General features: G+C 51.9%; 2 protein-coding genes across 5 annotated transcripts in view; one reads left to right on the top strand and one right to left on the bottom strand.

The window, feature by feature from the left end:
- The window catches only part of ELF4 (E74 like ETS transcription factor 4), a 47,482-nt gene extending 21,243 nt beyond the window's left edge, over positions 1–26,239 (top strand). For 2 of the 4 annotated variants that reach the window (XM_050777459.1, XM_050777458.1), the window contains exons 2-9: positions 9,288–9,571; positions 16,450–16,618; positions 17,057–17,149; positions 18,780–18,971; positions 19,775–19,858; positions 19,962–20,154; positions 21,515–21,892; positions 23,644–26,239. In XM_050777459.1, coding sequence (XP_050633416.1) covers positions 9,497–9,571; positions 16,450–16,618; positions 17,057–17,149; positions 18,780–18,971; positions 19,775–19,858; positions 19,962–20,154; positions 21,515–21,892; positions 23,644–24,448 — 1,989 coding nt within the window. In that variant the 5' untranslated portion in view covers positions 9,288–9,496 and the 3' untranslated portion in view covers positions 24,449–26,239. Of the gene's footprint in view, positions 1–1,443; positions 4,421–9,287; positions 9,572–16,449; positions 16,619–17,056; positions 17,150–18,779; positions 18,972–19,774; positions 19,859–19,961; positions 20,155–21,514; positions 21,893–23,643 lie in introns of those variants that run through there. The other 2 variants (XM_050777460.1, XM_050777461.1) reach the window with 2 other exon arrangements.
- The window catches only part of RAB33A (RAB33A, member RAS oncogene family), a 227,423-nt gene that overhangs the window by 95,364 nt on the left and 104,339 nt on the right, over positions 1–27,720 (bottom strand). The gene's annotated exons all lie outside the window — the stretch shown is intronic.

Genomic DNA, 27,720 nt, shown 5'->3' with positions numbered 1-27,720 from the left:
GAGGCTGAGGTAGGAGGATTACTTGAGCCTGGGAGGCAGAGGTTACAGTGAGCCATGATTGTGCCACTGCACTCCAACCTGGGTGACAGAGCAAAACCCAGTCACAAAAAATACATATATGAAAAAACACTATATGTCATGAAATATTTTTCTTTTGATTTTTCCCAATCATTAAAAAATGTAAAAACCATTCTTAGCTCATGGGCCATCTAAAAATGGACCGCAGGGCTGGGTTTGGCACATGAGCCATAGTTTATAACCCCCTGCTTTGGTCCAAGAAGTCAAGCTAAGGTATCATGAGGAAGAGGAGAGAATGTGCCAGGTGGGGAGGAAGCAAGGAAGGCTTTGAAAAGAAGGTGACATTTGCCTCAGATCTTGAAGGACTTGTGGACATTGGGCTTGCAGAAGTTGAGAAGGGGCCTGTCAGGCCTGGGGGGCAGTATGATCACAGGCACGGAGGTGGAGGTAGGGAAGGCACTGTGGAGGTTCAACATGCTCTGCATGTGTGTGGCTGCTGCTGCTGCTGCTTCTTCTTCCTTTTTTTTTTTTTTTTTTTTTTTTTTGAGACAGAGTTTTGCTCTGTCGCCCAGGCTGGAGTACAGTGGCGCGATTTTGGCTCACTGCAACCTCCATCTCACGAGTTCAAGCGATTCTCCTGTTTCAGCCTCCTGAATAGCTGGGACTACAGGAGCGCACCACCATGCCTGGCCCTAATTTTTGTGTTTTTAGTAGAGACAGGGTTTCACCATGTTGACCAGGCTGGTCTTGAACTCCTGACCTCAGGTGATCTGCCTGCCTCGGCCTCCCAAAGTGCTGGGATTACAGGCATGAGTCACTGCGCCCAGACAATTTTTTTTTTTTTTTGTATTTTTTAGTAGAGACAGAGTTTCACCATGTTCGCCAGGATGATCTTGAACTCCTGACCTCAAGTGACCTGCCCACCTCGGCCTCCCAGAGTGCCGGGATAATAGGCATGAGCCACCACGCCCAGCCGTGGCTTCGTTGTTATTGGCCAGCCCTGAATCTTTGGCTGCTGTGTGTTCTTGCCAGAGGAAAGGGTGGCTTTTCTGAGGATGCCAGGAGACAATGAGCAGGGAAGGAGGCGAGGAATGAGAATCACTTGGGAGTCACAATGCAACTAGCTGTGTCACCTTGAGCAAGTCACTTCCTCTCCTGTGGTATCTGAAGTTGGATAATAAGAGGGATGGAAGCAATGATCTTTCAGGTCTCTTATAACTTGTAACTTCGATGTCCTGGGACTCCTCTGACTCAAGGAGAGGAATTTTTTTTTTTTTTTTTTTTTTTTTTTTTTTTTTTTTTTTTGGGACGAGGTCTCACTCTTGTTGCCCAGGCTGAAGTACAGTGGCGCGATCTCTCACCACGGCACCCACCTCCCAGGCTCAAGCAATCCTCCCACCTCAGCCTCCTGAGTAGCTGGGACTACAGGCATGTGCCACCACGCCTGGCTAATTTTTTTTTTTTTTTTTTTTTTTTTTTTAGTAGAGACAGGGTTTTGCCATGTTGCCCAGGCTGGTCTCGAACTCCTGAGCTCAAGCAATCCACCCGCCTCGGCCTCCCAAAGTGCTGGGATTACAGGTGTGTGCCACCGTGCCCGGCCTTCTGTCTTAAGGAGAGGTTTTAGCAGTGCGGGTGAGAGAGAAGGAGGAACCCCAGGAGCTCTCGATGACTTCTGGAGCCGAGGCTGCCCTCCCTGTCTGGCCAGGCCCTGGTAGGCTGTCTTCCCACCTCATCCTTTCGGGCACCCCTCCCTTCTGTGAAAGGGATGCTGGAGTACTGCTCTTGTGCCTGAAGTACTGTCCTTTGCTTTTGCTGGCCTGGGGATTGGCCGGTGGCAGAAGGGCGCATTTGGGAGGAGCAGCCGGTGCCAAGCAGGCAGCAACCACACCATGGCCCCTGCTGCCCAGGAAAGTTCCAGATCTGAGCAAGGAGGCTTCGCGTTAGTTTCTAGGACACGCACTGGCCTGGCAGGGACCTTGACAAAGAACACTGTCCCTTCAATAAAAGTTATCTGACTTAATATCCTGTTGGTACCAAGTCATAGATTATCCCAGCTTCTAAAAAAACCACTAATGAATTTAATTAGTCTCTAGTCAGTGTTTGTTTTCTTGAGATGGAGTCTCGCTCTGTCACCCAGGCTGGGGTGCAGTGGCACAATCTCAGCTTACTGCAGCCTCCCCCTCCCAGGTTCAAGCGATTCTTTTGCCTCAGTCTCCCGAGTAGCTGGGATTACAGGTGCCCACCACCACGCCCCAGCTACTTTTTGTATTTATAGTAGAGATGGGGTTTTGCCATGTTGGCCAGGCTGGTCTCAAACTCTTGACCTCAGGTGATCCACCCTCCTTGGCCTCCCAAAGTGCTGGGGTTACAGGCATGAGCCACCGCATCTGGCAATATCTTTTAACATTCTTACAGCGAGAACACGCTGCACATCTTGGGGTCTCTACAGCTACTGTATCTCCCCATAGTCTATCAAGTTCTTTCCTTTGGGGTGGCTCTGGGATTCACCTCCTGACTTCCAGCTACCCTACCTGGTCTCCTTCCATCTCCTCCACTCGCAGACTCATTCTTGTTTTATTTATTTATTTATTTTTGAGATGGAGTGTTCACTCTGTTGCCCAGGCTGGAGTGCAGTGGCGCAATCTCAGCTCACTGCAACCTCTGCCTCCTGAATTCAAGTGATTCTCCTGCCTCAGGCCCACTCTTATATCCAGATCAAACTGCCCTTCCTAAAGGGCTGCTTGTTATACCCCTCCCTTGCTCAAGAATCTACAGTAACTCACAGTCAGTTTCCATATTAAGTTCATATTCCACAGTTCCATGGATCCACTTATCCAGCTTCCCAAGCAATGTTCCTCTCTCCCTCTAGTCAAACTGGTTTCCTCTCTCTACCATACATTTTATAGTTGTTGCTTTTGTCCCCTCAGCCTTCATTTCATCCCGCCACCTCCATTTCCCTTTCTTCCTCTCTGTCTAGGTAAAGATATGCTTTACCACAGCCCCAAAGTAACAAATCAGACCAGGGAATTGGAAAACACGCTGGCCAGGCATGGTGGCTCACGCCTGTAATCCCAGCACTTCGGGAGGGCGAGGTGGGTGGATCACTTGAGGTCAGGATTTCGAGACTAGCCTGGCCAACATGGTGAAACCCCATCTCTATTAAAAATTTAAAAATTAGCTGGTCGTGGTTGTACGCACCTATAATCCCAGCTACTCAGGAGGCTGAGGCACACCCTGGAGGCAGAGGTTGCAGTGAGCCGAGATCGCGCCACTGCACTCCAGCCCTGGTGACAGAGTGAGTGAGACTTCGTCTCAACAAAGAAAAAAAGAAAAACACGTTTGGGGCATAGCAGAGAGCTTTTGCCTACATTAGCTCATTAGCCTTTTGCAACAACCCTTTGAGCTAAGTAGGAGATCCCTGTTTTACAAAAGACGAAAGTGACCTGCCTCAACCCCAAGGCAGAGCTGGGACTTCTAGCTGGAAAGCTGAGGATCTTAGGGTCTGCAGGGGCTTCTGGGGGCTCTCCTAGGCTGGAGCTGGCAGACTATTATACTGGGGTTTAGTGGCTGCCACACACTTGGGTTTCTCCCTTTTCCTGCAGTGGGTTCTCCCGTCATTGGCTTAGTGCCACTGCCCTGTGCCTCGTCCCTGAAGCACTAGAGATGGTGATGTGGTGGCCGCAGGCACTTCCAGGGGGTGCTCTTTTGGCCTTCTCAGGGCAGCTGGGGAAATAGGTTGTCTTTGTCACTAACCCTCCCCCTCCTCTTCCTCCCCTATGGGGCTTCTGTAGTGTAGTGCTCTTTCTTGCCACATAACCACAACCCAAAGAGCTGGGGCGGGGTGAGGACAGGAGACCCATAGCGCTGCACCAGCCGCAGCAGCCTGCTCCTCCCTCCCTGCCGGGCCCCCAGCCCAGGCGAGGAGTCAGCCCCTTCCCACCCAACAGCTGGAACCCTCCAGCCCCACCCTGTGTATTCTGGAGCCAGTGGGGTCCACCGTCTGGAGCTTAATGGGGCCCACAGCCCCTGTTGCTCTCTGGGAGGTCACCTGAAACTCATCATCTGGATGAACGCTTTTTAATTTTCAAAGTGCTTTTCCACTGCCATCTTTATTCACCTGAGACTCCCTGGTGAGCGCCTGCTAAGCCTGGATTACTCACAACCCTCACCCGCTCGAAGGATGACAGAAACCACAGCCCAGAAAGATGGCCGACTTTTCCATGGTCACACATCTTGCTAGGATGCAGCCGGAACGCTTCCCTCCTCCTCCTCCCGGACCCTAGGCAGTCTACACTGTGGGTGGGCTGTGGGTCCCCTGGAGAAAGAGGAGAAAGCATCTCTTTGCCTGGGACCTGCCATGTAATCACTCCTCCTCTGGGACAGACCAAGGCCTGGAAAGAAGGTAGGGGAAGAGGAGAGCTGAGAAGGGTGTGAGAGCGGGGCCTGTAACTGGGGAAGAGTCCTGGGCCCACCTCGCCGTCAGAGTTGGGACAAGCCCTATGCTGGAATCAGGTGGTGACAGAGGAGCAAGGAAGGAAACTGGGTTTCTTGTAAATAAGCGCAGAGGAACCCCAACCAACAGAGCTTGCAAAACCTTTCTTTTTTCCCTCCCTCTTCCTGGTTTCATCTCAAATGGAGTGGGTGGTAGAAAGAAAGGAATAGGAGAAAGAGCTGACAAAATAGCGGTGACTAGGACCCCTTCACTGGGCACTTGCTTAAGGAGGAGGGTTAGCTTGCTCATTGGAGTCCAGTCGTAACTGGACTGAGGTTGTGGGTTCGAGTCCTGTGGATGGGTGAATTCTGCTTTGCTCAGGACTACAGACTGGATATAGTCCTGACTCTGGCCTTCTGTCTCTTAAATTCACGCCACTGGTCACATGGTGCAGCAGGCAGTTCCCTGCTTGAGGACTATTCGCCGGAGGACGGGCTGTTTTTCAGTCGAGGGTACAGCTGTTCCTGGGGTAGTTTCCATTTTGCTTGTGGTTGTGGGGGAGGGGTGTTGAGGGAGTGGGAAATGGCATGAAGGAAATTGTCACTTCCTTTCCAGAGAATTCCAGAAAGGTTTCATGGAGGATGAGGTATTTCAGGAGTTAGAGCTGGCTCCGAGGGGACAAGGAACCGGAGAAGGAGAATTGTGCTTTGTGGCCCAGCTGACCATCTGGCCTCCATGTTTCCTGGCATGTGTGAAAATGCCACGGGTGTTACCGGCAATTCTGTGAGAGCCATTGGCTCAGCTGAACGGGTGTAGATTTAAACTCACTCCACGGAGACTGTGGACGTGGCTTTCACATTAGGGCTATTTCCTGTAGGGGAGGCTCAGATGAGTGGTTGCTGGACACTGCCTGGTATGTTTCAGTGACAGCCCCAAGAAGGGTCTGTGCGTCTGAAGGGGGCTGAGTTGTGACACAGGAGCAGCCCAAACCACTTCTATTTTGCTTCGGTTTTGAAATGCAGTCAGAGCCACAGAGGTGTCTATTTGTGGGCCGGGAGGTCGGCGCCTTCGCCTGCACACTCCCTCCTGCGGTCCATACACTCAGAGAGCACCCAGGGGCACAGACTCTCGCACAGGCTTTGCTTTTGGCCCAAGTAAGACAGGCGCTGGGAGCCAGAGACCCTGTAGGGCCTCAAAGGGGGCGAAGGGAGTGGAGCTCTTGCCACCCTGCCAGTGGACTGTGACTGGAGCAAGCTGTGAGCTGTGCAAGGATGGGGCAAGGTAGGGGAATTCACCACCAGTTACTAAGGGTTCCCAGGCACCTCAATTCCCCGAGCCAAGTGTCCGTGTGTGCCCCCTGAATCCTCCACTCACTGGGGAGGCAGCATCCAGGACTCTAGGCTACGGAAGCTGCATCCCAGCCAAAGGGCCCACTGGAGGGGAGCCCCCGGTGGGGGCCTCCCTGGCCTGCAGGGCGCACCTCCTATGGTGGTGGCATCTTTGGTTTCAGGTTCCTGGGAGAACGAGGTTATTTTGAAGGACTGAAGGGGGGTTCACTCCTCTGCTGGGGAGAGTGAGTGAACATGCAAATGAGCTGCTCTCCACCTCTCACTTTCAAATCCTCAAACATCTCAAGGGGGAGGGGGAAACTTTCTGGACTGGAAGGTTAGGGCGGGATGGTTTCTCAGCCTCGGCCAAAAGAGTAGGACAGCTACTTCCTCCCCCTCCAGCCCTTCAAGACCTTAGCTTCAGGCTCGGGGCAGATGATCACGAGGATGAGCCTTGGGTGCCGGGTACAGCCTCACAATACCTCACAAACTCGAGCCCTCAAAGCCTGCATCCACCAAGTCCTGGATTTTGCTACTTCAACATGTGGACACAGAAAAGAATGCCCTGGGAATCATCTCTCTTTGATTTCAAACCTCTCTGCATTGGTGACCAAGGATCCCATTCAATGCAGTGCAGGGCCCTGGCTGCCTCCCTCCCCTACCAGCTCCCTAGCACATGGACTTTGGGGGATCTCACCCCCGTGACCCATGGGCCACATAGCTGGGACTGGCATTCTCTTCCTGAGAACCCCACCCCCATCTTCAGCACAGCCACTTCCAGCCAGCATTAGCTCGGGTTTGTCATTCTCACGAAGGCAGCTGAGGCTGGCCCAGAGGAGGAACTGACAACTGAGCTTGCGGCTTTGCCGGCCAGACCAGGGCAGCCCTTTGACACACAGAGGCTCTCGTGCACACGTCTCCATGCTTGGGACACATGCACACACCCTGCACACGCATATACCTACAGTGCGCTTGCACAGCCACAGCCAACACAAATAGCGCACCCGGGTAAATGACAATGCAAAAACATACAGAGGTCACCCCAGAAGGTATGCGCATTTTTCTCATTCTCACGTAAGGCAGAGTACGTGACACCTACCCGCATCCACTGTGTACAGATAAATGTTGCCCAGAGAACACACCTCACAGTTGCTGACTGACCCATACCACAAATCTATCCATCCATCCACCCATCCACCCGTTCATCCCTTCATTCATTCATGCATTCATTCCACAAACACAAATTGAGTGTTACATGCCACACATGATGCAAGGTGCTAAGGTTTCATCAATGTACAACTCAGTTGTTCCTGCCCTCAAGGAAGCCTCTGTCTTATGGGGGAGGTAAGGAAGGTGCATAAAAGTAGCCCAGGCAGACAGCACCAGCAATGAACTCGCAAACATGAAATCCTGATCTGGAAAGAAGAGATGAGCAAGCCCAAAGGGAAGGGCTATAGCGGGTGACCTTGGGGGAGGGGACACACACAGGAGTTTCATGTTTAGACAAAGTGGGATTAGGTGAAAGTGATCACCTTTAATTTGATTAGTATGAGAATGTTTCCTGGGGGCAGACAGAAGGCCTGTGGGAGGGCGGGAGCTGCTGTGGAATGCAAGCCTTGGGGCGCTTAGGTTAGTGGCGGGAGGTGGGGGGACAGACCTTCCAAGCATAAATGGCCTTGGGAGGCTTCACAGACCAGTGGAGAATGGGTTGCAGACAGGGTCTGGTGGGGGTAGGGTGGTGGTGGGAGGAGTGAACCCAGGGCAAGGGCTGCAGGTTCCCAGGCGCCTCCTCCCAGTACTCAGCCTCTCACTCGTCCAAAGGGTAATTCAGACCTGACAGGTTGAGTTGAGCGACTTCTCCCGACTTTTTGCTGGGGTGGGTGGAAAGGTGTGGGGGTGAGGGTGGGGGTGGGGTGAGGGCACGGCCAGCCCTGTGGGCTAACGGAAAGGAAGTAGGAGAGGCCTGGGTGTCTCCTGTGGGGGAGAGCGGTCATCAGGGAGGTCACCGTGGTCCCCCTCCCTTTCCTCCCCTTTGCCCCTCTCTGAAGTTCCTCATTTCTTTCCGGGCCAGGAGAAGGTTTGGCCACCCCGGCACTGCCAAGGGAGTGTCAAGGAGGTGGAGTGCAGTGTGTGGCTCCCGCTATGGTGCATGGCCCTAATTCTTCAGGCGCTCATGGTGAGGCCAGGCTGTTCGTGGACCCACCCACATGCACATCCACACACTCAGAACCGAGCTCAGGGGACGAAAGACGTGGCGCCTGGAAGTGGAGAAGCTCCAATGATGGGGTGGAGGAGTAGAGCTGGCTGGCGAGGAGGGAGGTGGGAGGGCTGGGGCTGTGGGAGGCAGGCCTGGGTGTGACCACCCACAACACGCACATGAGGCGCCTGGGCACTGACAGCCCTGAGGAGTGGCGACAGGGGAAACAAATGCAGGCCCGGGCGCCATGTGACACCGTGAGCGCTGAGGGCACGTGGGGCAAGAGGAGGTGTGTTTGGGCTGCGGCAGACACAGAAGATTTCCTGGAAAAGGGGCCCAAGCCAGCCCCAGAGGATGGGGAAGGTTCCGCCTGCCCCTCCTCCAGCCGGGGCTCTCCTCGCCAGTTCCCAGGGTGACAGTTCAGTCTTGAAACTGAAAGCAAAGCTGAACCAAGAACACAAACCCACACACAGCACAGAGGCCACGCTCTCTGGCGGGTGGCAGCGGTGGTGGTGAGGGTGGGGAGTGCCGACGAGAACAGGGTGCGTGGCCCGCCTGTCCCCCGGTCTCCAGGCTCTCTGGAAGTTTGGCTCCATCTGAGAGTCCCATCCCTGAGAGCAGAGGCAGGCCACTGCTGGTCCTCACACAGCACAACCCCCACAGTGAGGCAGGCATGGGTGTGACCACCCCCACTTCTTCCTCCGTAGACATGGCCCCTCAGAGCTAACTGACCCCCACTCCCAAGGTAAAATTAGGCTGACTTCACCTGGAGTCAGGCAGAGTCAGAAGAGCACTCTGTATACCCACAGACCCCCACTCAGCCCCTCACACGATTCTTCCCCCAAGCCAAGGGAGTTACAGGGATTCTCCATGCTGCCACCTTGTCCATGAGGCCAGGCCGGGCGCCCTGACTCCCCCTATGGCCATGCCCTGGGGATTAGTCTTCAGGGTGGAGAGAGTGCAAAGTTCCTCCATCTGTCAGTTTCTCCAGGGGAAGGCGGGGAGGCAGGGAGGGAGGCTGTGTGTCTTTGGGACTAGCGTGAGATGCCTATGCTGGTGACCCAGACAGGCACCAACACTCAGCCACTTCCCGCTGGAGGCCATTCAGTTGACTTCCTCTCTCTCCTTCTTTCTTTCCCTGACCTCTTTCTTCTCTGTCGCTTTTTTTCTCTCCTCATCCTCCCCTTTCCACCACTCCTCTATTGGCAGTCTGCCTTAGCATGGCAGGGTCCCTCTGGTTCATAGGCAGTTCCGGCAACGGAGCTCAAGGAAGGTGACTTACTCACTGTCCCCATCTCTCCCTTCTCTCTAGGTCGCTCCTGTGGTTGGTCCAGCCCAGAATGCAGCCTTGAGCCTGGCTTAGGCCACCACCTATTCCAGCTCTCTCCACCCCCTATTTTACCGCAGCTCGGGGGGTAGGCTCTAGGCTCCAAAGTACCTGGGTAGTGTCTCTTCATCAAGAAAGCCCTACAGTTCTGGAGGGCTCTGATAATCCCATTGTCAGCTCTCTGAAAAGACAGCATGGCTATTACCCTACAGCCCAGTGACCTGATCTTTGAGTTCGCAAGCAACGGGATGGATGATGATATCCACCAGGTATGGCCCCAGAGAACAGAGCACAGTCAGCCCATGTGGACAATCAGATAGACACAGACAGCCAGGCAGACAGCCAGGGAGCCAGCCGGCTGCACAGCTAACCAATCAGCAAATATCCATCAAGCACCTACTATGCTCAGGGCACTGGGCCTGCGTGCCAGCCAGTCACTCATGAGGCTGGTCCGGAGTCACCGGGCAGTCATTTAGGGAGCTGGCTGCCCACATGCCATCATCGAGCCAGCCAAACAGCTGCTAAGTACATCAGCTGGGCTGTTGGTTAGTCAGCAACATGAACCGAACGCATAAGGGGTACACTGACCATCGAATGCATTTTTCGGCCACTTCTCTTCTCCCAAAGTGTCACAGTGAGAAAGCTGTGGAGACAGCCACATAGCAAGAATGAGCGCTGCCAGCTGAACTGTGGATGAGTGTCCAGGCCCTGACATTTTCAGAGTCATCTTTTTGGCCCCAGCCTGAGGATCCGGGGCAAGCTGGAAATGAGGTCTTTTGGTGGGAGGAAGTTGGAAAATAGGACAGGATTCTGGCGCTCACTCAGGTCCTCACTGCTCCATACCTTCCCTGCACTGGCACGTTTTCTGTGCATTTAGATGTACCCATTGAATGGTGTCCTGGCAGACTCATCACTGCCCTCCATTCTCCTCCTTCCACAAAATGGAGAGAGAAGAGGCATCCAGGCACAGTAGAAGGAATGGAAGATTAGGAGTCAGGAGCCCTGGGTTCTGATCCCAGTTTGGCCACAATGTCACCTGAGCAAGTCCTTTCCTTTACCCTATTTTATTTATTTTATTTTATTTTATTATTATTATTTTTTTTTTGAGACGAAGTCTCTCTGTTGCCCAGGCTGGAGTCCAGTGGCATGTTGTCGGCTCACTGCAACCTCTGCCTCCCAGGTTCAAGCCATTCTCCTCAGCCTCCCGAGTAGCTGGGATTATAGGCACCTGCCACCACCCCCGGCTAATTTTTGTGTATTTTTAGTAGAGACGGGATTTCACCATGTTGGCCAGGCTGGTCTCCAACTCCTGGCCTCAAGTGATCTGCCCAGCTTGGCATCCAAAACTGCTAGGATTACAGGCGTGAGCCACCGCGCCTGGACCCCTACCCTATCTGACTGCTGTTTCCCCATCTTCACCAAGAGGCGATCCAGCTGGATTATCTCCAAAGGGCATTCCACTCTAACTCAGATGCTCTCTATTCTAAATCCTGTGAGGATGGAAAACTGTCCAATCTCTAGCGGCCTACCAAAGCCTGCCCCCTAGTGGCCTTTGAGCACATTGGACATTCTGTCTACCTCCTTACCTAAAGCAGCTCTATTTTATTGAACATACGTGGTGTGCCTAGCCTTGTGGAGGGCATCAGACAAGGAGAAAGGAAGAAAAATCTACCATACATGAGTTCTCAATGCTACTTATCATTTTTCATTTGTTTCTAGTCCACTCAGCAGTTGTTTCTTTTCTTCATAGAGGCTGTTTTTCACAGAAGCAGTTCTTACCTTCCAACCTATTCCTCCACCCTCAGTGGACAGCCTCTCCTCCAATCCACAGAGAAGTTCAAAGCCCAGGATGCCCTCAATTTCCCTCTCTTCTCTCTTTTTATCTGTAATATCTGTTCTTGTTTCCTTCCCACTGGCCCAGGAGAAAGAAATGTTACTTTTCCTTGCAAGGGTAACTCCCAACCTCTGTACTTAATCTGTTCTCTCCTGCATCCTTCAAGACCTCAAACCGGCCGGGCGCGGTGGCTCACGCCTGTAATCCCAGCACTTTGGGAGGCCGAGGCGGGCGGATCACAAGGTCAGGAGATCGAGACCACGGTGAAACCCCATCTCTACTAAAAATACAAAAAAAAAAATTAGCCGGGCGCGGTTGTGGGCGCCTGTAGTCCCAGCTACTCGGGAGGCTGAGGCAGGAGAATGGCGTGAACCCGGGAGGCGGAGCTTGCAGTGAGCCGAGATCGCGCCACTGCACTCCAGCCTGGGCGACAGAGCGAGACTCCGTCTCAAAAAAAAAAAAAAAAAAAAAAAAACCTCAAACCATCCATCACATCCTGTCTCTCGTATCTTTTACTTTTCATTTTTATTTTTTGAGATGGAGTTTCACTCTTGTCACCCAGGTTCCAGTACAGTAGCACGATCTCGGCTCACTGCCACTTCTGCCTCCTGGGTTCAAGCGATTCTTGTGCCTCCGCCTCTGGAGTAGCTGAGATTACAGGCACGCATCACCACGCCCAGCTAATTTTTGTATTTTCAGTAGATACGGGGTTTCACCATGTTGGGCAGACTGGTCTCGAACTCCTGACCGCAGGTGATCCGCTTGCCTCGGACTCCCAAAGTGCTGGGATCACAGACGTGAGCCACCGCGCCCGGCCTCCCGTATCTTTTAGATCTCTCAGATTTCTTTCCTCAACTTTGAACATCTTTCAGATGTCCCCAACCCGAAAAGAAAAACTTCTCTCCCTTCTGTCCCCACCTTCAAAATAGCACCTTTTTAGTTCCTTTCTTCCACCCAGGGTAGTCTCCACACTCTGTTTTTACTTTCTTACCTCCCTTTCACTCTTTTTTTTTTCTTTCTTTTTTTTTTTTTTTTTTTTTTTTTGACAGGGTCTCACTCTGTCGCCCAGGATGGAGTGCAGTGGCTCACTGCAGCCTCAACCTCCCCAGGCTCAGGTGATCCTCCCACCTCAGCCTCCCAAGTAGCTGGGACAACAGGCGCATGCCACTGCACCTGGCTAATTTTGTGTGTATGTGTGTGTGTATATATATCTCTCTACAGAGAGAGAGAGAGAGAGTTTTGCTCTCATTGCTCAGGCTGGAGTACAATGGCGCGATCTCGGCTCACTGCAATCTCCATCTCCTGGGTTTACGTGATTCTCCTGCCTCAGCCTCCCAAGTAGCTGGGATTACAGGCGCACACCACCATGCCTGGCTAATTTTGTATTTTTAGTAGAGACGGGGTTTCACCATGTTGGTCAGGCTGGTCTCAAACTCCTGACCTCAAGTGATCCATCTGCCTTGGCCTCCCAAAGTGCTGGGATTACAGGTGTGAGCCACCATGCCCGGCCTAATTTTTGTATTTTTTGTAGAGATGGGGTCTTGCCATGTTGCCCAGGTTGATCTCAAACACCTGAGCTCAAGCAATCCTTCTGCTTCAGGCCTCCCAAAGTGCTGGGATTACAACAGGTGTGAGCCGGCCAGGCGTGGTGGCTCACGCCTGTAATCCCAGCACTTCAGGAGGCCAAGGCAGGTGGATCACCTGAGTTCGGCAGTTTGAGACCAGCCTGACCAACATGGAGAACACCTGTCTCTACTAAAAATACAAAATTAGCCGGGCGTGATGGCGCATGTCTGTAATCCCAGCTACTCAGGAGGCTGAGGCAGGAGAATCGCTTGAACCCGGTAAGTGGAGGTTGCAGTGAGCTGAGATTGAGCCATTGCACTCCACCCTGGGCAACAAGAGGCAAAACTCTGTCTCAAAAAAAGAAAAAAAGAAAAAGAAAAAAAAAGGAAAAGACAAAGAAAAACAACAGGTGTGAGCTACCACACCCAGCCCCTTTCACGCCTCTTAGGAAACTACTTTTATTTTGAAATGTATGATAAATACAAAAAGGTGCATAAATCATATTTAGATATAGACATGTATTAAATGAATACCCAGGCCCTTACCACCCAAATTAAGAAATAAAACATTACCAGTCTCCTACAAGCCCCTGATACCTAACACTTAATGAGAGCTTAGTCTACGCCAGAACCTGCTCTGAGTGCTTTATGTGTATTGATCTGTTTAAACAATCCTAGGGGGTCAATCATGTGATCACTCTCATTTTATAAATGGGGAAACTGATACACAGAAAGGTTTGGGAACTTGCCCAAGGTCATAATGCTAGTGAGCAGCAGAGTTTGGTCTCAAGCCCAGGCACTCTGGCTCTAGATCAGCACAATCCAACAGAATTCTCTGGAATGAGGCCAGGCGCGGTGGCTCACGCCTGTAATCCCAGCACTTTGGGAGGCTGACGCAGGCGGATCACGAGGTCAGGAGTTTGAGACCATCCTGGGCAACATGGTGAAACCCCGTCTCTACTAAAAATACAAAAATTAGCCAGGCGTGGTGGCGGGTGCCTGTAATCCCAGCTACTCAGGAGGCTGAGACAGGAGAATCGCTTGAGCCCGGGAGGTGGAGGTTGCAGTGAGCTGAGATCGTGCCATTGTACTCCAGCCTGGGTGAGAAGACCAAAACTCCATCTCAAAAAAAAAAGAAAAGAAAAGAAAAGAAATTCTCTGGAATGCTGGAAATGTTCTGTTTGTGCTGTCCATTATGGGGCCACTAGTCACATGTGGCTATATAGCACTTGAAATGTGGCTAGTGCAATTGAAGAAATGAATTTTTAAGCTCTCCAAAGTTTTTATTTACCTCTAAATTTAAATAGCCGCCCGTGGCTAGTGGATATCATCATGCACAGTGCAGCTCTAGACGCTAGGACCTTAATCACTATACCCAACTGCTTACCTCGGTCTGTCCTCACTGAGATCCACTGCGACTTGGCCTGGGACCCCAGCACTGCCCTCACACTGATCTAGCCAGGGTGACTGCCCACAGCCAAATCTAAAGGTCTTTTATCCATTTTTATTTCTCTGGATCCCTCAGGAACACTACACAGAGAGGACCATTCTCATTCTTTTTGCATGAAAAAAAAAAAAAAAAAGAATTATCATCCACAAACAGTTCTTGAGACTAAACAACAACAACAACAAAAAGAATTATCAACATTCCCATGAAAGAAAATTTGGAAGATACAAAAAAAGTAGAAAGGGGGAAAAAAATCATTCAAAACTCCATAATGAAAATAAAACCATGGCCAGGTGTGGTGGCTTATGTCTGTAATCTCAGCATTTTGGGAGACCAAGGCGGATGGCTTACCTGAGGTCAGGAGTTTGAGACCAGTCTGGCCTACATGGTGAAACCCTGTCTCCACTAAAATACAAAAATTAGCCAGGTATGGTGGCAGGCGCCTGTAATCCCAGCTACTTGGGAAGCTGAGGCAACAGAATTGCTTGAACCTGGGAGGTGGAGGTTGCAGTGAGCCAAGGTCGTGCCTGGGTGACAGAGGCAGACTCTCGTCTCAAAAAAAAAAAAAAGAAAAAGAAAAGAAAAGAAAAGAAAACTATGATTAACATCCTGGTACATTTGCTTCTATATAGAGGTTTTTTTCTTTTTTTAAATAGAGATAGGGTCTTGCTATGTTGCCCAGGCTCGTGTATGAACTCCTAGGCTCAAGCAATGCACCCGCCTCAGCCTCCTAAAGTGCTGACATTGCAGGCATGAGCCACCACATGCAGCCTCTATATGGAGTTTTTTTTTTTAAAAAAACACATGCAGTCATACTGCTTTTTAATTTCGCTTTGCTTAATTTCAGAACACTTATGTTCTCTAGGGGTTGAATTCTCATCTCAATTTTCTTATCTACTCCAAGGGACTGAGCGACCACCAGCTCCCTTTTGAACTCTTAGACACTTATTTTTGACTCCCTGATAGGCATCTCTATTTCAGATGTCCCAAAGGTACCTCAAGCTCACCACATCCAGACATTGTAGCCCTTATCTTGGTCCACAGCCCGCTCTTCCTCCTCTTGGGCCCTCCCTTGGCATGAGCAGTATCTCCATGTCCCTGTTGAATAAAGCTGGAAATTGAACCCCTCTCCCCCATCCAGGCAGTGACTGAGTCCTGACATTTCTACTTCTATAATGCCTCTGTTCTGTCTTCATTCCCACTGTCATTGCCACAGATGGAGCCCGAAGATGTCTGAGCCCCTAACTCTGGCTGTGAACTAGGTCCCCAACCCTGACTCTAGGCTGAATCCCTCTGTCCCCCGACTATAGGTTGAGCCCCTTGCCCTTGCCATCAACTAGTCTATTCCCAATGGCCTTAGAATGAATCTAATCCTCGTAGACTGAGCCCTAACCTGGCCACGGATTAAACCACAACTACAACCAGTTAAAAATGCTTGCCTGGCCAGGCGCGGTGGCTCATGCCTGTAATCCCAGCACTTTGGGAGGCCGAGGCGGGCGGATCATGAGGTCAGGAGATGGAGACCATCCTGGCTAACACGGTGAAACCCCGTCTCTACTAAAAATACAAAAAATTAGCCGGGTGTGGTGGTGGGCGCCTGTAGTCCCAGCTGCTCGGGAGGCTGAGGCAGGAGAATGGTGTGAACCCAGAAGGCAGAGTTTGCAGTGAGCTGAGATTGCGCCATTGCACTCCAGCCTGGGCGACAGAGTGAGACTCCATCTGGAAAAAAAAAAAAAAAAAAAAAAAAAAAAAAGAGCTTGCCCTTGGCTGGGCGCAGTGGCTGTAATTACACGCCTGTAATCCCAGCACTTTGGGAGGCTGAGTTGGGTGGATCACCTGAGGTCAGGAATTCGAGACCAGCCTGGCCAACATGATGAAACCCTGTCTCTACAAAAACTACAAAAATTAGCCAGGCATAGTGGCACACGCCTGTAATCTCATCTACTTGGGAAGCTGAGGTAGGAGAATCGCTTGAACCCAAGGCGGAGGTTGCAGTGAGCTGAGATCATGCCACTGCACTCCAGCCTGGGCGACAGAGCGAGATTCTGTCTCAAAACAAAAACAAAAAGAAAAACAAAAACTTAAAGTGCTGGTGGTGCAGAGCTAACCCATCTCTGTTGATCAAGAACCCACTGAAAGCATCAGCTAATGAGGCTGGACCTAGAGTGATGTCATCCTATACAAAGGACAGTCCCTGATGAACCCAAGAATAAGGACTTGCACAGAGGGCCAGATTCTGGTAGGGTGGGTTTGCTGGAAGAGCTGGGTGGGTCTTGAACCACATCCCTATCTTCTCCATAGCTGGAAGACCCCTCTGTGTTCCCAGCTGTGATCGTGGAGCAGGTACCCTACCCTGATTTACTGCATCTGTACTCGGGACTGGAGTTGGACGACCACAATGGCATCATAACAGACGGGACCTTGTGCATGACGCAGGATCAGATCCTGGAAGGCAGTTTTTTGCTGACAGGTCTGTTCCCTTCCTGGGCAGAGAAGGTGTGGTAGAAAAAGGGGTTGTGTCTTTAGGGAACAGCAGCCCACAATGGCTTCTAGTAACCCCGTGCAGAATGGGCAAGGCCACCAGCCAAAAAGTTGTGCTGCTTCACAGAGGAGGGAACTATCTTAGTAGATTCATGGTCTGTGGAAATGGGGTGGGACGATGAGGAGTGAAGACCAGATGAGGGGGTGGAGAGTTAGGTCAGGAGGGGTGCTGGGCCCTTCCTGGCTGTCCCTCAGTACCTCTGGTCAGGGTCCCCTGCTTCTCCCTCACTTAGCACTCACTTCAGGGTCAGCCTGAAGGATGCTTACCACCATCCTTTCTTCGGGCTGGCCCTGATTATAGCTGTACCCCCTGCCTTGTGCCCTGAGGGAACTTTTCTTCTCTCCTCCCACCATGGAACCGGACCAGATGACAATGAGGCCACCTCGCACACCATGTCAACCGCAGAAGTCTTGCTGAATATGGAGTCTCCCAGCGATATCCTGGATGAGAAGCAAATCTGTAAGTTTGAACCCCAGTGCCTGAACTCAAGGCAACAAAATAATTCCATTTAAAAATATGAAATCCGTGTATTGGTTTCTCAGGCATGTGTGCACACAGGTATACATGCACCACACCCACCGATATACATATGACTTTTATCCTTTTGTATTTTGCTGATGGGTTTATTTCAATTAGCACGATGTCCTCAAAGTCCATCCATGTTGTAGCATGTGTCAGAATTTCTTTCCATTTTCAGGCCAGGCACAGTGGCTCACGCCTGTAATCCCAGCACTTTGGGAGGCTGAGGCGGGTAGATCACTTGAGGTCAGGAGTTCGAGACCAGCCTGACCAACACGGTGAAACCCCATCTCTACTAAAAATATAAAAACTTGCTGGGCATGGTGGTGCAAGCCTGTAATCCTAGCTACTCAGGAGGCTGAGGCAGGAGAATCACTTGAACCCAGGAGGCAGAGGTTACAGTGAGCTGAGATCGCGCCATTGCACTCCAGCCTGGGTGACAAGAGTGAAACTCCATCTCAAAAAAAAATTTTTTTTTTCCGTTTTCAGGCTGAATAATATTGGCCAGGGTGCCTTTCTCAGGCCCCTCTGCTCTTTTGCTTAGCTCCCAGGAAGACTGAGAGATGCAGCATGTGGCTCTTTTAGAAATAAGTGATCCGGGCCGGGTGCGGTGGCTTACACCTGTAATCCCAGCACTTTGGGAGGCTGAGGTGGGCAGAATATGAAGTCAGGAGTTCGAGACCGGCCTGGCCAACATGGCAAAACCCCATCTCTACTAAAAATACAAAAATTAGCCTGGCGTGGTGGCACATGTCTGTAATCCCAGCTACTTGGGAGACTGAGGCAGGAGAACCCGGGAGGCAGAGGTTGCAGTAAGCCAAGATGGTACCATTGCACTCCAGCCTGGACAACAAGAGCGAGACTCTGTCTAAATAAATAAATAAATAAATAAATAAATAAATAAAATAAGTGATCCCTGCCCATCCTACCAAGATCCTAACTCCCCAGAGGGCCCCCAAAGCAGGCTCTTCCCAATGCCCCTCAGGCAGATACACAGGAGGGTCCCCCCAAATTGCCTTCTCCCAAGGGGTGCTATGGCACAGTGAGGGAAAGCAAACCATAAAGCTGAAATATGAGATATTTCTAGTCCTGACTCTCCCCAGTATTCATCCAGGATCCAACAATCGGTGCCTATTTGTACTGGGCACAAACTTACTGTGTGATCTTGGGTACATGACTTCCCCTCTCTGGGCCTGTCTCAGTTTCCTCATCAGGAAAACACAGGAATGGGGCTACACGATCTCTAAGGCCCCTTTGAGTCGTAAAATGAGCCAAGGACTAAATTAAGGTGGCCCTTTACCTGGGGTGCCGCCTAGATCTTCCCCACCACCAGCAGTGGGCTATAAATGCGGCAGCGGTGATTGGGGCCAGCTCGTGCCCACAGCTCTGCAGATGTTTCCTCTCCTCGTGGTACAAGCCACATGAAGCATTTTCAGGTGTATCCTGTGTCTGGGGTTCGGGGGAAGAGCCCCCCTGCCCTCCCTTGGAACCTACCCATCTCTCCAGCTCTGGGAGACCCCGCTCCAGCCCTGCCCTGGGCCCCGCCCACCTCAGGCCTTTCTCCTTGCAGTCAATACCTCCGAAATGCTTCCAGACTCAGACCCTGCACCAGCCGTCACTCTGCCCAACTACCTGTTTCCTGCCTCTGAGCCCGATGCCCTGAACAGGGCAGGTGACACTAGTGACCAGGAGGGGCATTCTCTGGAGGAGAAGGCCTCCAGAGAGGAAAGTGCCAAGAAGACTGGGAAATCAAAGAAGAGAAGTAAGTGGGGAAGAGTGAGTGTATGTGTGTCTCCGAGGGGATGGGCGGGGCGTGGGGGGCGGTCAGGGCTTATGGATGTGTTATGAGGCCAGCTCTCCGGCGTGACACGGATGGACCAAAAGGCCTCCCTTCTGTAAAACCTGGCCTCATCCATTAGTCTGCCAGTAGCCTGACATTTCCCATGCTGCCCCTGTCTGCCCTGGATCTGCATAAACTCTTTCAGAAACATTAATGATCTTGATAGGTTGAATCCTAGGCTCGGCGTTTGGACACCAGGCTCGGACCCCTGGCCAGTCCCCGGACCTCTGGGGCCTCAGCCTATAAAAGACTAGTCATGCCGGGTGCTTATCTCCCTCTGCAGAGCTTATAAAGCCGAGCCATATATGAGAGAGGACTTTGGGCTTTCCCAAGCCCCGGTGTTATTGATTTACTCAGGCGATGGCTGCTTGATACTGCCTTGTCAGCATGGCAACCAAACCTCAGCACCGCACTGACCTGCACAACAGCGGTGCCTTTAGGCTGCCTTTCCATATCAGAAGTTAGGCTAGGCAGATTCTGTTCTCACAAAGGTGACTTATTTGCAAGCACTTGGTTTCTCCACATTGTAGCCATGTTGCAGTGCTACCCTGGGGGCCTGAAAATGAGGGTGCAGAGGCCTGAGGGCCGTGGCTGTGGAGAGCAATCTGGGGCCTCCAGCCCCAGTGACCTGCCTCCTCCTTGTTGGCCTTGTCACAGCCAACTCGGCCAGCTCCCGGGCCCTCTCTCAGAAGCTGCTCCTCATCCTACTCACCTTTCCCTCATAGTCCGGAAGACCAAGGGCAACCGAAGTACCTCACCTGTCACTGACCCCAGCATCCCCATTAGGAAGAAATCAAAGGATGGCAAAGGTACGGACAGCTGGGACTCAGGTGAGGTGGGGAGGGAGCCCCTTCCCTGCTGCCAGGGTGCCCCAGCTGCCCAGGCTGCCCCTCATGGCCTGCCCCTCTGCAGGCAGCACCATCTATCTGTGGGAGTTCCTCCTGGCGCTTCTGCAAGACAGAAACACCTGTCCCAAGTACATCAAGTGGACCCAGCGAGAGAAAGGCATCTTCAAACTGGTGGACTCCAAAGCTGTGTCCAAGCTGTGGGGGAAGCAGAAAAACAAGCCTGACATGAACTATGAGACAATGGGGCGGGCGCTAAGGTAGGAGCTGTTGGGACACAGAACCCCTGCCCTGGGGATCACCAGCCCTTCCTTAAGTCCAAGGAGTCCTCCTCGCTTTTGTGGAGACCTGATTGATCATAAGGAAACGAGTCTCGTAACTTTCCTCTTAGCTTGCTCCTATGTCCATTCCCCAGGCCCCCTCTGGGAGGAAGAGCCCCCCGTCCTCTTGTATCTCTGACCTGGCCTTTTTTTTTTTTTGTATTTTCTTTTTTCTTTTTTTCTTTTTCTTTTTCTTTTCTTTCTTTTTTCTTTTTTTTTTTCTGAGACGGAGTCTTGCTCTGTCACGCAGGCTTGAATGCAGTGGCACAATCTTGGCTCACTGCAACCTCCACTGCCTGGGTTCAAGCGATTCTCATGCCTCAGCCTCCTGAGTAGCTGGGATTACAGGCGGATGTCACCACGCTCAGCTAATTTTTTGTATTTTCTTTTTCTTTTCTTTTCTTTTTCTTTTTTTTTTTGAGACAGAGTCTCGCTCTGTCGCCCAGGCTGGAGTGCAGTGGCACAATCTTGGCTCAATGCCAGCTCTGCCTCCCAGGTTCACGCCATTCTCCTGCATCAGCCTTGCAGGTAGCTGGGACTACAGGCGCCCGCCACCACGCCTGGCTAATTCTTTTGTAATTTTAGTAGAATCGGGGTTTCACCGTGTTAGCCAGGATGGTCTCGATCTCTCGACCTCGTGATCTGCCCGCCTCGGCCTCCCAAAGTGCTGGGATTACAGGCGTGAGTCACCGCACTTGGCCTAATTTTTTGTATTTTTAATAGAGATGGGGTTTCGCCATGTTGGCCAGGCTGGTCTTGAACTTCTGGCCTCAAGTGATCTGCCCACCTTGGCCTCCCAAAGTGTTGGGATTAGGGGCCTGGCCTCCTTTTTGCTTTTTATAATGGAAGAGCAGTTCAGCATCCCCTCTTCCCCAAGAAGGGCTTTCTTTACATCTGCAAGCCAGAGCCCCAGGGAGGTGGGCTTGAGTTGTCCTAGAGGTGGTCTCTCAGGCTGGGGGATTGCTGTCCTCGCCATCCATCCCCTCACTCTCAGTTCCCTCCTTCAGTCATTCCCTGTCCTCTACCCCAAAGCAGGGGGTTGGAGGGGGTGGCATCTGAAAACCTTTCTGTGATCCTTTGAGTCCTTAGGGGGAAATCTCAGGAATGTCATAAAAGCCTTCCAAGTCCAGGTGTTGACATATCCTTTCCCTTGCCCTTGGGCCCTCAGCTGGCTCCCCAGCCAGCCTCACTCAGCCTCATGCTTGCCTAGGCCTGGGAGAGGAGCGCTGGGGAGATGGAGGTAGAAGGTCTCCCACCCAGCTCCCGGCTAACTCCCAACTCCCCGCCCCTCTTCCTCTAGATACTACTACCAAAGAGGTATCCTGGCCAAAGTGGAAGGGCAGAGGCTGGTGTACCAGTTTAAGGAGATGCCCAAGGACCTGGTGGTCATTGAAGATGAGGACGAGAGCAGCGAAGCCACAGCAGCCCCTCCTCAGGCCTCCACGGCCTCTGTGGCCTCCGCCAGTACCACCCGGCGAACCAGCTCCAGGGTCTCATCCAGATCTGCCCCCCAGGTCAAGGGCAGCTCTTCTTGGGAGAAGCCAAAAATTCAGCATGTCGGTCTCCAGCCATCTGCGAGTCTGGAATTGGGACTGTCGCTAGACGAGGAGATCCCCACTACCTCCACCATGCTTGTCTCTCCAGCAGAGGGCCAGGTCAAGCTCACCAAAGCTGTGAGGTAAAGGCACCCAGGTTGCATGAGTCTTCACATAGTACATCACTTTGGGGTTCAGTTTTCTTTTTTCTTTTTTTTTTTTTTTTGAGATGGAGTCTCGCTCTGTCACCCAGGCTGGAGTGCAGTGGCATGATGTCTGCTCACTGCAACCTCCGCCTCTCGGGTTCAAGTGATTCTCCTGCTTCAGCCTCCCGAGTAGCTGGGATTACAGGTACCCACCACCACACCCAGCGAATTTTTGTATTTTTAGTAAAGACGGGGTTTCACCATGTTGACCAGGCTGGTCTCAAACTCCTGACCTCAAGTGATCCGCCCGCCTTGGCCTCCTAAAGTGCTGGGATTACAGGTGTGAGCCACTGCACCCGGCAGGGCTCAGTTTTCAACTTCTTGCCAAGCTCTGCTCTGTCTCCAGGCTCATGGGATCCTCCCAGAGCCATGGAGAAGCCAGTAGGGCACTTGTTGGTCAAGAGAGGGAAAGTCACTTGCCTGAGGTCACATATCCGGGGGCTTACACAAGAGCGGCTCCCCAGGGAGCCACCAGGGCCTCCGTGTCCTGGCCCATCCTCCTAAGCCTCCTCTATTCTAGAAAAGAAGCAACAGAGAATGTTCTAGAGCCGCCTGCTGTGAACCCCTTGGGACCTCCAGGCGTACCCGGCAAGCTCTCACTACTTCTCATCCCCACTAAGGGGCCTCCGATTTTCCCTGAGAAGGTTGGACTTGTTGGGTTATGTGTATGGACCTCCCACTAAGCTGGCGCGGGTCAGTGAGACACCCTTTCGAGGAGGGCAGGCAGAAGAGTGGAATGGTGAGGAAGATGAGCTCTGGGGTCACAAGGCCTGCTGTGTAGTGCTTACTCACCTATGTACACTCGCTGTGTAAGCACTAGAGCAGGGACTCACATCGAGGCCTTGTGAGACCCCAGCATCCCCACTTGGAAGAAATCAAAGGATAACAAAGGTATGGCTGGTCTTGGAGCAAGTTATTAATACATAACCTCTCTGTGCCTCACTTTCCCCAATCTATAAAATCAGATTGTTCTTATTCCACTTGTGGGCTGTTTTCAGGATTGAGTGAAATGCCACATGTCAATCACTTAGAATGATCCCTGACCTATAAACCTATATACTAAGTACTTAATAAATGTGAACTACAGCTGGGCACGGTGGCTCACGCCTGTAATCCCAGCACTTTGGAAGGCCAAGGCAGGTGGATCACCTGAGGTCAGGAGTTCAAGACCAGCCTGGCCAACATGGTGAAACTCCGTCTCTACTAAAAATACAAAATTAGCTGGGTGTGGTGGTGCTTGCCTATAATCCCAGCTACTTGGGAGGCTGAGGCAGGAGAATCGCTTGAACCTGGGAGTCAGAAGTTGCAGTGAGCCAAGATTGCGCTACTGCACTCCAGCCTGAGTGACAGAGCAAGACTCCGTCTCAAAAAAATAAAAATAAATAAATACATGTAAATAAAAATTAGCTGGGCATGGTGGCACACACCTGTAGTCCCAGCTACTTGGGAGGCTGAGTCAGGAGGATTGCTTGAACCCAGGGCTTCAAGGCTGCAGTGAGCAATAATCGTGTCACTGCACTCCAGCCCGGGCAGCAGAGTGAGACCCTGTCTCTAGAAAAAGAAAAAAAAGCAACAAAACAGCAAAGAAATCGACAAACACCTTCAGCTCCATTCCTCTCTGCCCCCCTTCCTAACCAGCTGGGGGACACCTCCTGCCTTAACCAACTCTGTTCTCTGTTTCTTCTCAGTGCGACTTCGGTGCCCAGCAACATCCACCTAGGAGTGGCCCCCGTGGGGTCGGGCTCGGCCCTGACCCTGCAGACGATCCCGCTGACCACGGTGCTGACCAATGGGCCTCCTGCCAATACTACTGCTCCCACTCAGCTCGTTCTCCAGAGTGTTCCAGCGGCCTCTACTTTCAAGGACACCTTCACTTTGCAGGCCTCTTTTCCCCTGAACGCCAGTTTCCAAGACAGCCAGGTGGCAGCCCCAGGGGCTCCACTGATTCTCAGTGGCCTCCCCCAACTTCTGGCTGGGGCCAACCGTCCGACCAACCCAGCGCCACCCACGGTCACAGGGGCTGGACCAGCAGGGCCCAGCTCTCAGCCCCCTGGGACTGTCATTGCTGCCTTCATCAGGACTTCTGGCACCACAGCAGCCCCTGGGGTCAAGGAGGGGCCACTAAGGCCCTCCTCCTATGTTCAGGGTATGGTGACGGGGGCCCCCATGGAGGGGCTGCTGGTTCCGGAAGAGACCCTGAGGGAGCTCCTGAGAGATCAGGCTCATCTTCAGCCACTTCCAACCCAAGTGGTTTCCAGGGGTTCCCACAATCCGAGCCTTCTGGGCAACCAGACTTTGTCTCCTCCCAGCCGCCCCACTGTTGGGCTGACCCCGGTGGCTGAACTTGAGCTCTCCTCAGGCCCAGGGTCCCTGTTGATGGCTGAGCCTAGTGTGACCACATCTGGGAGCCTTCTGACAAGATCCCCCACCCCAGCCCCCTTTTCCCCATTCAACCCTACTTCCCTCATTAAGATGGAGCCCCATGACATATAAGCAAAGGAGTCAGGGCAAGTGTGACCCACCAGGCAAAATTGAGAAGCATTTTCATAGGGACCGACTTCAGTAGCACACCTGCCCCTGCATTTCAGTGGGATGTCAACACACTTGACCCCCAGTTCCCCAGCTCTGCCTGGTGTCACTGTGGCCAAACAGTGCCCAGCTTAAGCATCCCTGGCATCAGACTATGGCCTTCAAGAGCACTAGGGGATATGCTTTTGCCAGCATAATGGGCTGACTTGGTGATGGAGGGAAAAACCCTTGGGCCAGGCAGAACTTTGTGGCCAGGGTCTGTGCAGCAGTTTCGTGAGAAGAGCGCTTCTACTTGGCTCTATCTCACTGGCTGCATTCCCTACACAGGGAATTTACTACCCCGTATGTGACTATCCCTGTATGTACTTGTGTGTACTTGTTGGTCTGTATCTTAGTTTCTTTGGGGAGGACAGGGCTGTAGCTGTGAGGTCTTGTCTCCAAAGGTGTGTGTATGTCTCCGTGGATCAGCCACAGGGATAGGGATTTTGTTTTTAAGGGAAAGCATTCTCTAATTCCCTTTGTTCATGCCAAGATTCAGTTGCTCTGAGACTATGGGGTACAAGTTTGATCCCCTGAATCTGGAGATGTTGTAGAGCTGGAACGAGTGCAGAGTAGGAACGCTTTGATGCGCATGCACATTGGGGAAGATGCGCTCCTCAGGGACACGAAGGCCGAGTAGGATAAAACCACGATGGGAGGGAAGGGAAGTCAGCTCTGGGAGCAGCACTCACTGGCTGGACCAAGGTACTCTTCCTAGAGTTTGCCGTGTTAGCAACCACAGTCACCATGCGGTCAGGCTGGAATCGTGGGCCACCCCAGAGTGCTTTGCTGAAGGATTAGACAGGGGTGAAGTGCCCTCCAGCCTCAGAGCTAGCCACAAAGCCCCCAGTCAGAGCTGAATTCATTGAATATTTGTGCCTCGGGCTTGGGCTGTTTGTGTGATACCAGCCCCCCGCCAGACAATAGCCTTTGCTGACACCCCAGCCTACTTCCCCGATCCTGGGCTCCCTCTTGATAACTTTTTGACATTTTCCAGCTGTCAGGCGTCACTGGGGCTAGTCCAGCAGCGACCTATATGGGGCCCACCCCCATTCCTGCTCAAGCATGGGCACCTACCACATGGTTTCTGCTGCTCAGCCTGCCTGCAACTCACCTCAAAGGCGAACCAGCCTGCCTCCATGATGACTGCAGCAGACCTCCTCGGGTGGACCGATGCCCCTCATCTCCCACTTTCACACCTAACCCTGACTCCTTCACCAAGAAGACGGGAGTCGGCAGCCGGGAGTTCCCATGGCACCTCTCTCTCTTCGTGGCTCCCTGCTTCCCCCTTCCCTCTTTCCAAGGAAGGGTCAACCTATTCTCTCTCAAAGCCAACCCCTAGGCCAATGGCCTGGATCTCCTCCCCTCTCCCTTCTTTAAACGAGCTTGCTTCCCTCTTGCCAAGTTTGGGGCAAGGCTAAGAAATTTCAGCCACAGAAACAACTCTATTATCTGGTGACTTTGGGTAATGTGAATCAGTGCCTGAGGACCTTTGCTGTGTCCTTGGTACAAAACCATCCACTTGACCTAACTACCTCCCCTGGCCGCACTCTCGCTCTTCTCTTCTTCGCCAAGCCAATTATCACCCTCTCCCACTCTCTTCTTCTCCCTGCCCCCTGGAGGGCACTGCGTTTAGTTGTGCAAATGTATTTTCTATGCGTGTTTCCAGCAGTTGGCATTAAAGTGCCTTTTTCTAATAAAATCAGTTTATGATGAGTTTCCTGATGGTTGAAAGTGAGCATCTTGATAAAGGGTCACCATTAAAAAATTTTGCACAAAGGCGCTGCATGGGTTGGGGTAGCCCCGTCCCCACCTGAAATCTGGTTTCTGCCACCCCTACTCCAACTCCATGGAAACTCATTGCTGGAAGGTCATCAGTGACCTCGTGGTGAAATCAAATGTCTTCTTCACAGTCCTCGACCCTCGTAAGCACACACTAGCTGGGCTCTCCTGCGTCCCCCATCACCCTTTCTGGGGCTGGTTCTTCACCTACCACTTCCAATGTGGCTGTTCTTCAAGAATCTCATCCATTTGGGGCTCATTGTGGCTCCTCGGAGATGGGTCTTAAATCTAGAGCTCCAGTCCCACCCTTTCTCCTAAGCACCTGGCTCACATTTCCAGCGATCTGCTGGACATTTCCACATGGATACTTGTCAGCCCCTTAAAGATAGCCCATCTATTGAGTCAGAGTCTTGCTCTGTCGGCTGGAGTGCAGTAGCATGATCTCGGTTCACTGCAACCTCTGCCTCCCAAGCTCAAGCGATTCTCCTGCCTCAGCCTCCTGAGTAGCTGGGAGTACAGGCACACACCACCATGCCCGGCTAATTTTCGTATTTTTAGTACAGCCAGGATTTCACCATTTTGGCCAGGCTGGTCTCCAACTCCTGGCCTCAAGTGATCCACCCACCTTGGCCTCCCAAAGTGCTGGGATTACAGGCGTGAGCAACCACGGCTGGCCAACAATGGATTTTTAAAATTATTTCCACACTCACAAAAAACCTTTCCAAGATGATGGGTTGATGGGTGCAGCAAACCACCATGGCACATGTATATCTATGTAACAAACCGGCACATTCTGCACATGTATCCCAGAACTTAAAGTATAATAATAATAATAATAAATCAAGCAAACAAAAAGGCCATCATGACTTGCCTATTTCTGTTAATGGTGCCACCGTTTTCCTGACCTCTTAAGTTTGAAATTTCAGAGCCGTCTGATCGTTCCCTTCAATTCACCCCCATTCCCCTCTCCCATCTCCTGAAGTCCAGCGTGTGGTTTGCAATGTCCGTAAAACCTCGCCTTTATTCCACATGCCCATTTGCCCTTTGATAAAATGCCCTCAGTGACGACTCCTGGCCTATAGGTAGGGGTGATACTCAAAACACTTCATCTCTAATCCTTTCTATACTTAATCCTTTCATTGCTGAAGCCAGTCCAGGGGTCCTGGAGTAGGGATGGGGGAGCACTTGGGCTCAGGGCAGTAGCTCCGGAAGTATTTTAAGCTTAGCATCAGCCCTGTCTTCAGGACAAAGCTCCAAGTCCTTGGCCTGCCATCAAGACCCTTCACCTTTGGGTCCTAACTGACTTCCCCAGTCAACTCACCCTGCTCCTCCTGCCACCACTCATACCCCAAGGCACTGCTCCAGTCAAACTGATGGATTTGCTGGCCTGTGAACATGCCTCTGTTTACAATTTC

Source organism: Macaca thibetana, chromosome X (assembly GCF_024542745.1).
Source record: "Macaca thibetana thibetana isolate TM-01 chromosome X, ASM2454274v1, whole genome shotgun sequence".
Classification (NCBI taxonomy): domain Eukaryota; kingdom Metazoa; phylum Chordata; class Mammalia; order Primates; family Cercopithecidae; genus Macaca; species Macaca thibetana.
This window is presented reverse-complemented; position numbering and strand designations above follow the sequence as displayed.